This window comes from Seriola lalandi, unplaced genomic scaffold, assembly GCF_002814215.2.
Source record: "Seriola lalandi dorsalis isolate HSWRI2012SDOR001 ecotype SW California unplaced genomic scaffold, Sedor1 jcf7180002054945, whole genome shotgun sequence".
NCBI lineage: Eukaryota > Metazoa > Chordata > Actinopteri > Carangiformes > Carangidae > Seriola > Seriola lalandi.
This window is the reverse complement of record NW_019525496.1, coordinates 3,767,490-3,779,939: the sequence shown is the minus strand read 5'-3', so window position 1 is coordinate 3,779,939 and position 12,450 is coordinate 3,767,490. Positions and strand designations below refer to the sequence as shown.

The 12,450-nt window shown below is 42.3% G+C and overlaps 1 protein-coding gene across 2 annotated transcripts in view; it reads left to right on the top strand.

Moving 5' to 3' along the window:
• The first annotated feature begins 2,749 nt into the window (after window positions 1–2,749).
• The window catches only part of msi1b (musashi RNA binding protein 1b), an 18,863-nt gene continuing 9,162 nt past the window's right edge, over window positions 2,750–12,450 (top strand). Inside the window, exons 1-6 of one of the 2 annotated variants that reach the window (XM_023393919.2) lie at window positions 2,750–3,007; window positions 3,313–3,353; window positions 3,870–3,951; window positions 4,116–4,200; window positions 9,771–9,812; window positions 11,956–12,048. In XM_023393919.2, coding sequence (XP_023249687.1) covers window positions 2,949–3,007; window positions 3,313–3,353; window positions 3,870–3,951; window positions 4,116–4,200; window positions 9,771–9,812; window positions 11,956–12,048 — 402 coding nt within the window. In that variant the 5' untranslated portion in view covers window positions 2,750–2,948. The remainder of the gene's footprint in view (window positions 3,008–3,312; window positions 3,354–3,869; window positions 3,952–4,115; window positions 4,201–9,770; window positions 9,813–11,955; window positions 12,049–12,450) is intronic. The other variant, XM_023393918.2, reaches the window with a different exon arrangement.

Here is a 12,450-nt window from a genome sequence, read left to right as displayed (position 1 = left end):
AAACCTTTAAGAGTTAATGTAGTCCTTTATCTTTGCCCTCTCTCTTTCAGTGTAAAACGCTCACTTTCTCTGCCTGGATCACCTTATCCCATTCTCAGGTTCAGCCTATCAGCACCTTTTTGTGTGGAGCTGGTGTTACCCCACCCCACCCTTGGGAAGATGGCATTATACTGTATTTGGAAGGGTAACAGAGCTCCCTCTATCTCCCTGAGACATGCCACTGACCTGTAATTAAGTCCCATTGTACTATTCAGAGGAAACTCCTCACCAAACCGGACAGAGGGCAGTGTGTGTGGATTTCCAACAGCTCAGATACCGCTGTGACTAATGCTCCACCACACAAGCTGGGTTTATCAAAAAGGACCACATGCAGCACACATTAGAGCTTGCATTTTCTCTCTACACAGAAACTCAAAGCTATGTTGATTGGTAATGACATACAATCCACACTGTCCATCTCTCATTAGTGAGCCATTGCTGGCTTCTCTGTATGTGTTCTCACTGCTAGCTCTCTCTCTGTCTCTGCCTCAGCCTAGTCCCCACCACCCCCTCATCCACAACCCCATCCCCAACCCCGCCATTCAACCCCATTGATCATGCATGCAGAAATTTAACACACCCCTTAATTCCTGTCCAAATAGCGCCTGTCCCACTTCCAGAGCTTCATCTGCTCATCTGCAGAGGGTAGAGTCGGCCTGTGAGCGGGCAGGACACACTCAGTGAGAATGAACTGTGTTAGAGAGGACAATCACAAATCTAAATCTGTGCCCAAACATCCTGCGTTACACACTCTCAGCTTGTAGTGGTGCTCTGAAACACAGACGCATTGTGAGGACATAACCAGCACTATTTCTGCTTGTTCCCATTTGTTTCAGTGTCAGCATGCACAAAAAGCTCCTAAACTCCACAGACTTCACACTGCAAACTTTGCAAGAAACTCTGAGCCTCAGGTAGGACAGCATCCATTTTATACCCGCAAGTCAAAGCCGCCATTGTCTTTGTTTGAATTGCTCAGGCTATTGATTGGCCTTAACGTTGGTTACCAGGTCACATGTTGAGTCAGTGTTGAGAAGATTAACCGAAGCTGGCTTTGGTACTAATTAAATACTTAAACCCCAGCAATGAATGAGCGCACAGCACACAAACCTCCTGCTATACCACATAGCGTAAGCCTGTTTGCATTATGGAAGTTGCATGAAGACAGACGGACACATTGCGAACGGTGATATCTAAAGCTGCAAACAACAACACTGATACAAGCTGGCTCTCCATAGACATTCACTTGAAATGATTCAACAAGAAGCCCAATGATGAATAGGAAAAGCTAATGAAGTTAGCTAGTAGATTAGCTAATATCAAGATATCAGCAAAGAGGATGTGAAACCATGTGCAAGCACCTCAGACACACTAGTATTTTAAAAGAGTAGTGTGACATTATATTAGTGAGAAATATATAAGGAAATGTACCTGATATTATATAAACAGGCAACTGGAGGTGAGGATTGATAACCTGTTTCCTAATTCTGAGTGGTGGCCAATAGTTGTGAAACTGATTCACTCTGTGTCCTGATTTTTGCACTTTTAGGTCAACACAGCACTAATAGAGCAGCCTACCACGTGGCCTATTGAGAGTAAGTTATGTCTGTATTGTTTCTTACCAGATCAAAGTAACAGGCACATGATATTCATTAATATTTACATGAGGTGTGTCAGACTTTCAATGTAATGTGTAACACGTCATCACTGAGGTTTCTTTTTTTTTTTTTAAAGCGCTCTCTAAACGGGTTAAGAGATAATTGCAATGATTGTAAATTGTGCCTGTTAACACTTTATTTAAACTAATATGGAAATTGCATCAAGTTAGTCAAAACTATCCAGAATTTGAGAGGAAGCAAGGAGATTGTACCTTCATAATAAAAGCTTAATGTCTGTCAAAGCAAATACAGAGGTGAAGTTGAAAACTTCAAGCTATGAGAATCAGTTTTGAATTACTTAAGGTTTATATTAATGTTTTGTTCACTTTCAAGATGTTTTTTCAGTATGGTTGTTTTTACCAAGCAAAATATGTTTTTGCTTTAAGCTTTATCATCATACAAGCTATTTTTTTTTCACTTAAAGCTGGTCATACCTCCCACTTTGACATAAATGATATATATATATAATATGGAATTTGCTGCAATCCTTATTCTATAAATTAACTCCAAAGACTGGTGAGCAGGACTCACAGTTTGTCCAAGGAAAGACCTATAAGCTACTGAGCATTCAGAACTAAAACAAGCGAATGAAATTGTAATTCATTTATATGTATTCTCTAATTGATAGAGAGGGAATGTGTGTTGTTTGGATACTTTATATGGCTTCAGTTAGTTACCTCTAACTGAAATTTAAGGGGGCAGCAATATATTATGCTAATTAATTTTAGATTACTTTGAAGTATTTTAGCAATAAAAAATCAAGGACATTTTGGACACTGTACTTGAAGTTCCCTTATTTAACATTTATAAGAAGCATAAACCTTCAAAAAATGGTTGATAGCATGTGTCAATGTAGTTTATCGATGATGTATTAATAATTTGACCTGACATGTTTAGAAATGTTAACTTGGGAGACTGAATGTCAAGTGTTACCAACATGTACTTTGGACATTCATATGCACATGCACGGTCCAATAGGCTTTTATTTTGAAAGGTTGAAACGGAAGCGTTGCGGTTAATGACAGCATTGTTGACGGCGGGGCCGCGTGCCTCCGTTGTGGGATGAGAGGCAGCAGCGGGGACTGACTGGAGGAGGTGGAGTCTGTCCCAGCCTGCATCTGGCCCGCTCCCCTCTCTGTCACCCCGGGCCAAACCCGCCCAGCTCCTCTCACTCACTCTCCGCCTGTTTTCCCGCACGGCTCGGCCCGGACACACACACACGGCACTCACTCACGCACCCAGCGAGGACAAGGAATGGAGACGGAAGGGAGCCAGAGCAGCCTGTCCACCACGGACTCCCCTCACGACCCCTGGTAACGAAAAACTTTTTTTTAATTCCCTCTTTCGTTCCTCTGCTCGTTCACCTCAGTAACAAACCTGTTATTCTGCGAGGGGACTCTGGTTCGCAGCCACACTCACACACACCTCCACACTGAGAGCCTTCATGTAAAACCAGAGATGATACACTCTCACACACACGTCTGTACCTCCACCATTACACTTTCAAACCCTGAATCACAACTTTGTCTTTCCTCTGTAACCCTATAAATATTAAACTCACGCAATGCTCCTTTAATGAATATGTAAATATAGATATTTTCTCTGTTTTTTTCCACAGCAAAATGTTCATAGGTGGACTCAGCTGGCAAACAACACAAGGTAAATCTTTTTCCACCACTTGCTCTCATAAAATGCCACCATGTCTGCAAAACCCTGGCGTGGGTTTCATGGAACCAATAGCACTCCATTTGAAAAGCTGTATTTCTTATTATTTCTCTTACTTTGAATCCCTTTATTTATTTTCTGTTTTTTAAGTTTTACATATGAAACCCGCTCCAGAATGAATGCCCCCATTCAGAGCTGCCATAGAGTAAATGTGTGATTCTTTAAATCTTATTAAAAAGCCTGAAATTAAATTATTTAGGTTGTGTTAAGATGAGAAATTTAGGTTGGAATTATTGTGCAATTTTAAGCCTTTTGGGCCCTGATCATTTTGTGTTTGACACATTTAACTGAAAAATGCATGAACTTTTGGTAAAGGAAATCTCAGCAGGGTGAAAAAGTTTGCCCCTGTAGTCAAACTCCTCTAACTTTTTATTAAAAAGTTGTCATCTGTTTTTAACCTCTTCATTCATCCACTAACGGGTCTTGTCTCCGCCTTGTTTTGTTTCCCAGAGGGTCTGAAGGAGTACTTCTGCAAGTACGGCGAGGTGAAGGAGTGTATGGTGATGCGAGATCCTGTTACTAAGCGCTCGAGGTGAGGGTAGCTGTAAGCCCGGCTCCTCTGCCGGAGCTGAAAGTTTATATGACCTCCGTGATTCCTTACCGCTCAAAACGTATCATTACATGTCAACATCAGTTTCTGTGTCATTAATACCGCCTCCCTCCCTCTCCCTCTCCCTCTCCCCCTGATGTCTGCAGAGGGTTCGGATTCGTCACCTTTGTTGATCAGGCCGGCGTGGATAAAGTTTTGGCCCAAACCAGGCACGAGCTGGACTCCAAAACAGTGAGTTCTCTGTATTTACTTCCCACCACCAGCTAATCCCATTGCTTAGTGTTTGATTAGTGGATTTTCCAATAATCCGCTAGAGAGGTGTAACATTGCTACATTTTAGTATGTTTACTGAGGTCCCACCGTGCTGATGTTTTCCTCTCGCCATGTCTGTGTCCGCTGTCACACCTCACATGTGAGCACGTTACATGATAAAGTCAGTAGCCGACAGTGGAGACACATGGGAGACTGAGCTCTCTCTTTGCTCTGCAGCCAAACAGGCAAGGAAATGTCACCCAGTGTCAATTTCCATAGAAACAAGGGGAACCGGACGGGGTTGCATTCACCGCCAATCTTTGATTTGGTCTCTAGGAAGAGTGAAGCAAAACTTTCTTTCTGCTTTTTTTTTTCTGTCCCCAAGGGGCAGAATTGACCTCCCCCCCCAAAAAAAAGTTTCTCAATGGAACAAGTGAATGCAACCTGAAACCATCAAGGTGTGAAAGAAGCAACAAACAAACTGCTCGCAGCTTACTGTTGAAAGAATAAAACGGTGAATGTAACGATAGAAAAGTCACCGTGACACATTCAGGCCCTTTCACCTGTGTGAATTGTAACTTAAAATGCATTAATTGCCTGTGTTGCAGAGTGTGTGTTTGTGTGTGTGTGTGTGTGTGTGTGTGTGTGTGTGTGTGTGTGTGTCTTTTTGTCAGTAATGAATGTGGGCCGGTCTGGGAACAATGTGGCCCGTTGGTCGCCATAGGGACCACTGCCCCCGCCTCTCTCCTCAGTGGGAGTGGTGATGGCTGCGGGTTAGTCACTGTATTGAAATGAGGGGAGGCTATTTCTTCTTTTTCCCTTTTGTGCTCTGAGCGATGCACCTTCTCCAATCTCTGGAGCATAAGTGGAGGTGCTGAAGAGGGAAATAGAGAAGAAGAAGACGAAGAAAAAAAAAACAAACAGGTTATTTGCTGTAGAAAGTTGCGAGGAAATGAGAATTTTTTATTATGAATCAGCAAGGTGGAAGTTGTTTGATAGAGAAGTCGAACTGAATTTAGTTTTTCTTGGTTTCCCCAGCGCCCTACTGCTATAATGTCACTTGCAGGCATGACAGCTATGACAAGTAGCGCTATCATGGTTGGACGCCACTAACTCGCCATGGGGTTTGTTTCCATAGTGACCCCCCCCCCTCCACAGTTGAAGAATGGCTCTGTCACAAAAGAAAAAAAGAGGGAGATAACAATGCACATCATTTACAATCATTTGGTGGATACCAGAAATCAAGACTGCATAAACAGTCGTGGTGACAGAGAGTGGAGGTCATGATACTGACAGTCTATCCTCACATCGCCTCCTCTGATAAGAAACCTATCGGCTTGATTCATGGCAGACTCCAGAGATGATGATTGCCTCCTTTTTAATTTGAGTTTTCCCCTCACAACTTGTGCGTGCGTTAACTCCCCGCAGCCTCGTGGGCCGTGGCAGGGCCCCTTGTGGCTGGCAGTTGGGTGTGTCGCTGGCGTTTGGTGGGGGGCTGTGGCAGCCTCAGAGAGTGTGTGTTTGGCGTGGAGAGGGCTCAGTGATCAGCCACAGGGGTTGGATGGTGAGTAGAGTAGGCCTTTTAGACTACTCACCCTGCCCCCCTCTCCCTCTCTCTCTCTCATGCAGACAGGTTATCCTGTTAGAGAGGGGAGAGAAAAGTTCTCCAGTGGCAACAGAAAGAATGTGCCATGCTGTGACCGACTGAACCGCTCCGGCACTGGAATTAACAGAGCTTTGCACAGCCGAGAGGCTAAAGAGCAAATACAGTGCTGCAGAGGAATTTATTGGTACTTATTGTGTTGAAGGACAGATGCGGCCCGGTTTTGACCAGTATAGGAAGCCAGGTTTTACTGGGATTTATGTAACTGCCGCTCTGTTAGTCGCCCCTCTGGGTGCCCTCCCAGTTTCCTGCTATCTGTAAAGTTAGTGACGGCCGATGCAAACTGCACCTTTGTGGGACAAAGTTTCCATTCAACTGCAGCTCTTAAGGCACACAGAGGAGAGTTTTTTCAACAAAGTCAGAGTCGCATTAGGCATATTTGTGGCCCCCATTAACCATTTCCATGCTGACCTGGGTAGAAAGATGAGGAGGTGGCGGGGGGGAGGGGGTGGTGGCAATGCAGGATAACCCCATCTGTGATTAGTATGGCTCTTCTAACTAATAGGATTGGAGTCAACAAGCTTGAGTTGTTCCTCAGGGCTGTTGAGTGCTGCCCAATCGGCATGTTGCATTATAAGTGTGTTCCCGGCTCAGGTGGTGACAGGCAGCGCGCTCAGCCAACTGTTGCATAGCTGGGACGTAGTTGGTCAAAGTGGATTGCCCTGATTTCATAAACCTCTCTTGGAATTACGTTCAGCTTGTTCCCCGTTACCTCGCTGTGAGCGCAGAGAGGTTAGGTCTCTCTTTAAACTATGCTGACGCCTCAAACTGATGTAGGAGAAAGTTATAGATCCCCTCCAGATTCGACATATAATGACATGAAAACACTCTGCTGGGGATAATTATTTTTGACTTTCCACAAAATTGCAGCTACTTCTTCATCCTTAGTGAAAAACCTTGAATGTATGAATATGCAATTATGTTTTGTTTCAAAAGTTTAACTGCTGGACACACAACATGTCTTCTACTTAAATTAAAAAAAAAAAGCCCATTCCCAGTGTATGTGACCTGAGATACATATTGGACCACGATTGGCTGCTGAAGTAGTTGTGATGTCACAGATCCTACTCGTACGTTCAGATTTTAGGTAAACGCAAAGAAGCATTTCCCCTCCAGCCTGTTAGCATCAAACTCTGCACAATGAAGCTCAAACGTCCAAGTGAAGTGACAACAAGCAAAACACATTTTGAAGCGGGTGGTGGTGGTGGTGGTTTTAAACACATCTCTGCTGTGATCAACATTTTTTTTTTATCCCTGAAACAAACCGATTTCATTAATGCCGCCACTTTATCTGTTTAACGTCCACAATTTCCTCCCTGCGAATGTGCTGTGTGCTGCCATGTGTTTGATTTTGTTTGTTTGTGTGTGTGTCTGTTTGTTTTTGAATGTGCACAGGAGTGTTGGACATCAGGAGGGTTGGTGACCGGAGGTGACTATCAGAGTAGTCTAGCCACCATAGAAACTAAACAGTAGACTCTGCATCTGATCCTCCAGTCTTAGCCTATAGTCTTCTCACTCTGCTCTCTAGAACAAAAGAAAAAAAGAAAAAAAAAGAACTTGCGGTGATGTCAACTCTTATTAGAAACAACACTGTTACCCTGACTCTGGTAAACGCATGTGGTTTACCATAGAGGCTCTAGCTCTCTACTGTAGTTCAACTCTACCCTCTCATGGTTACGGACTAATCTTAGCGCTGTACTGTCTCACCATCTGTTAGTGTAACAGCAGTACAGTGTGGAGTAGTCTAGTTGTTCTCTAGCTCTATTAGACCAGTATAGACTAATATAGAGGTCTCAAATTTCAATTTTACAGCCTGTCTATGATTGCATTCTCATGGCATGGTGTGGTTCTCTCTCCAATCTTAACCTTGGTGACATTCAGTGGGCTCAGCCTCATTATGGATCAGTTCTGTTGCATTGTTTTGTAGCTGTAGTGCTAAGATTAATATCAAAGGAGTTACACTGCTAAAGAAAAGTGAAGTGTGTCCTTTTTCCTGGGTGTAATGTAAGGAGCTGCAGGGCAGAGGACGATCCGGATCAGCCGAAAGTGCACAGGACGCTGAATAGTCCCTGTTGTGTTGTCGTCATCATCACTTCTGTCCAAAGCTGAGGGAGGCAAAAACAAACAAACACAAACAAACAAAATTGGGTGGATCTGCTGTCAGTGTGGTGTGATTGACAGCTCCCTCTCCTCCGTCCCGTCCCATCCCATCCCATCCCATCCCATCCCCGTCCTCTTCTCCCTCCTTGTCCCTCTCTCTCACTCTCTGTCTGACACACTTGTCCTCCCTCCTCGCCGAGGTGAGGTGTGTTTGTGATTGTAGTGCCTGTGTGAGATTCCAGGAGATCACATGTCACATGGTAGTGACGAGAGAGGCAGGGGTTCACTGGACATTCCCAGGCATTCCACCTGAGCACAACAGCGTACACACACACACACACACACACACACACACACACATACACACACTTACTTACATGTATAAGTACGTCAAAAGTGCATGTGTGTTCGCCATTCACATCATTCACACACTGGAATATAAACACAAGCAAGCATACAAAAAAACCCTCTCGAATAATAACACACTCGCTTTCATGTTGCACACACACACACACACACACACTGATAATAACCTGACTCTAGAATCTAGAGCAGGCGCCACCTAAATTCAGTTTACACACGATTTTTAAACAAGTTTTAAACAAGTGTCTTTGCTTCTAATTCGCCTGAAATGATTAGTTGATTGATCGATTATTTATCAGGAAACGCTGCCAAACATTCACTGGTGTGAGCTTGTGAAATATGAGAATACGATGCTTTATATCATTATAAACTGATCACCTTTGAATTTTGCACTGCTGGTCAAATAAAAGACCAGTGTTTGGAGCAATCTTTTATAGCTTCACGGTAAATGAGTTAATCAAAATAATAATGGAAATAATGAGTCTTTGTAATATAAATAGTCTAATTTACAAAATGAAAAAAAAACAGAAATCTGCATAAGAAAAATTCTGATCAGTGATCAGTGAGGCTGAGAGTCATTTGAAATGTTTGAGGATTTTGGTACTGATACAAAAATGGTAATTTTTTTCTGAATATGTTAATTTGAGAAATATAATGTTTCTCTGTCTTCTAAAAAGCACATTTTCAAATAATGTATTTTGGCTAAACAGAAGCAGCTGCACAAAAGCTCTAAATACTTTAAATGAAATACTGTCTGAAATTGACAAAATTATGCAATCAAAGAATCAGATGATCAGGAATGTGATCAAATTTGATGTCAACTTTCCATACTTGAGTTTTCGGTTTTGTGGTAAGACCTCACTCCAACAGAAAAATAAAGTTTGATAGTGAGCCGTAATGATCCAACTAGAGCAGACATCATCTACCACTACATCACTGTTGTTACAGGTTCACACACACTGACATCACTGTCAGACACATCAACATACAGCAGCAGTACGTTCAGACCAGGATGTAGTCAGGTCCCGCTCTGCTGTCTGAAGCTGGTGATAATAACATAACCGTCTTTTGATCTCAAACTGTATTGATTTGAGAATATATGGTCCATTTGATGTCAACTTCATCTAGATTTTCCTTCACAACTATAAATGGTGTCGTTGTGTTTATCAGCACTGCGGAGTCCGGGTATGATAAGCCCTAAAAAAAACAAAAACGGGTGTCTTTGACATCATTGCTTTGATTTTGGATGTGTGAATGCACTGTGTTAGGCCAAGAGGAGTGTAACATGGATATATTACACCTTCATTGATGAGTTATTTAATGAGGGTGTGATGTCAGCGTGCACCGACAGGCTGATGGTTTATCTCTGTCATGACACAACGCTAATAACCAGTCATCTCTTCTTCTCTATTCTCTCCTGCAGATTGATCCAAAGGTTGCATTCCCTCGCAGAGCTCAGCCCAAGGTGAGTGGATCTGTCTCCTCGTGTTAAGTTGTGTGTGCATTGTTTGCATCAGGTTAGTGTGTGTTGAGTGTTTCAGTCTCTTATCTGGGCTAATGCCCCGTAATCTGATGAACATGAGCAGCGCTGACATCACTGAACTGTTATGTGATTGTGTGTTAACAAAAACTTTCTCGACTTCAGAATCACAGCATTGTCAAACCGACCTAATTGTCTATATTGTATTTCAAGTACACTCTGTCCAGATCTAAGGCGACTTGTCTTTTCCATTCACAACAACACAGTGGGAAACTGGAAGAAGCTTTATGAGACAAGCAGCACAAATAAATACTGGTAGTGAGTTATAACATTTACTTCAGTACGACAGATTTTCAAAAAATAGCTGCTTCATAGGTTGTTGCATGGCTGGTGATCCATTATGTTTAGCAGAAGCTGCAATGTGTGAGCAAAGGCATTCACATATAGAAAAATAAAGGCAAAATGAACCATGCATAAAAATGCCAACAAAAACCACCAGAGTTACTAGTATCAGAAATCAGGTATCGGTGAGTACGCGAGTCTGTACACCGATCAAATACCACCTAATTTATTATCAAACTTTACTGCTTCACACCCAGAAATCAATTCTTCTTTATCTAAAAACAGTAGCCTATATGGGAAGTTGGGCCGTGCAGCCACTGGCAGCTACTGTTTTAGAGCAGCGAGGAAGAACTGGTTTCTGGTAAATAGTGTAACGTTAGCCGTTAGCAAAATGTCAGCAATTTGGCAATATGTTGCACTGGAAAGTCCCACTAGGAAAAAGGCAACGTGTCCAGTATGCGAGGCTTTAATATTGAAGGGTGGCACAGGTGTTAGGACAACTAGTGTAATAAATGTTATTTATTCTTAGATTTATTATTTCATGATTAAAAGTCAAATTGGATTATAAGAGAAAGATTCTATGGCGTTCATGTATCTGTGTGTGTTTTACAAAGACACATCTCATCCATACAGGGTTAGTGGTATACAGCTGTTAAAATAATTTTTTTAATACAGTGGTATCAGATCGGTAGAAGTTCAGGTATCTGAATCAGTATTGGGAAGGAAAAAATTGTGTCAGAACATCTCTACAAATCACTGAAATTGCTTGATTTTGCGACTCGTAGCTTGAGAAAACAGCACAAAAGAGTGGTGAACCCTGTGGAAAAAGAAGTCCACATTTTTTAAATAGTTGTGATCCAAAGTCACAGTTTGACTTACGTTGAATAATATTACGTTGGCTACAATAGTAAATCATTTCTGTTTTGTTGTGTTTGTGTATTGTAACGTAACTTTAACAGGCCTCCGGTGTTATGTGGTTAAATCTGGCCGACAACCTGTTTCCCTGTATTTGTTTCCTCAAAGAAATAAAAGTCAGTCACAGTCACACTTACAGCCTGACTGAAAACTACGCTGCTACAGGCTGCTTGTCTTCCACTTTGTGTGACTGAGCAAACTCTCGTCACAAACAGCTGTGAAGCAAAGTGGACCATCAAAACTACAAGTGTCAAGGGGTTAGCTGCAGAGTGTTGGCTTTGTGTCCAGGAAATAGTGTCATTTATTCAATGATTTAGTGCTTCAGGTCAGCAAACATCACAGAGGAGACGAACAGAGGTAATATTAAGAAGAAATGAGATGTGCCTTGGGCTTCAGAGGCTGGAGCCAAACTGTGCTTAACAATGGCCCCTATGAACCCAACTTAAAAAGAAAAATTATATTGATAGTAAACTAAATATTTATATGGACTGTTTTGCTCTCAGGCCTTGAGATGGGCGTTCTTCACCGTTTTCTCATGTTTTGTTTTTGTATGGAAAAAATATTCGGCAGAATCAAATCAAATTTTCACTGATGAAAATAATTGTTAGTTGCAGCCCTAATATCTCATCTAAATTAGCTTTTAATGGGAGATAATGATTACACTGATGTGTTAAGTGACGTGGATTTAGCGGCATTTGAATCTAATAATACATTAGTTTTATTTCAAAGTACTGAAGTAGTAAAGTGTTTGGAATTGTTGTAACCTTTACAGCACCTTTCTGGATAAATATGCACGTTTTAAATAGATTGTTAAATGAAAATTGTAACAGAGAGAAAAAGTGCATCATCAGTGCTTTTCCTTCTCTTACAGTTGGTGACTCGAACCAAGAAGATCTTTGTGGGAGGCCTGTCAGTGAACACAACTATCGAGGACGTCAAGCAGTACTTTGACCAGTTTGGGAAGGTGAGCGACTTTTAAGAGAGTGTGAAAGCTGCTGTGGTGTCAGCTTGTGGTCAAAATGTCATGACGAAAAAACAGCAAGGTGGGTCGACATAAGGATCACTGTCACTTATAATGGATTCACATAAGTTTGTCCTGGTGGGGGTCAGTGCAATAACAAATCAGCAGCTTAGAAACACGTAGTGCTGCACCACACCAGCTCCGCAGAGTCTGACTCACCCCTAATTCTCGGAGAAAAACTTCACTTGGAGTCGAGCGACTGGCTGGAAGTGAAGGAGTTACTGCGGGGAAGAGGAGGAGGAGGAGGGCGAGATGGGATGGAGAGAAAAGACTTGAAGAGGGTAGGAAGGGAAAAATAACGAGGCTGAGAGGCTCCGAGAGCAGCAGGCGAAGTTGGGGGGACTA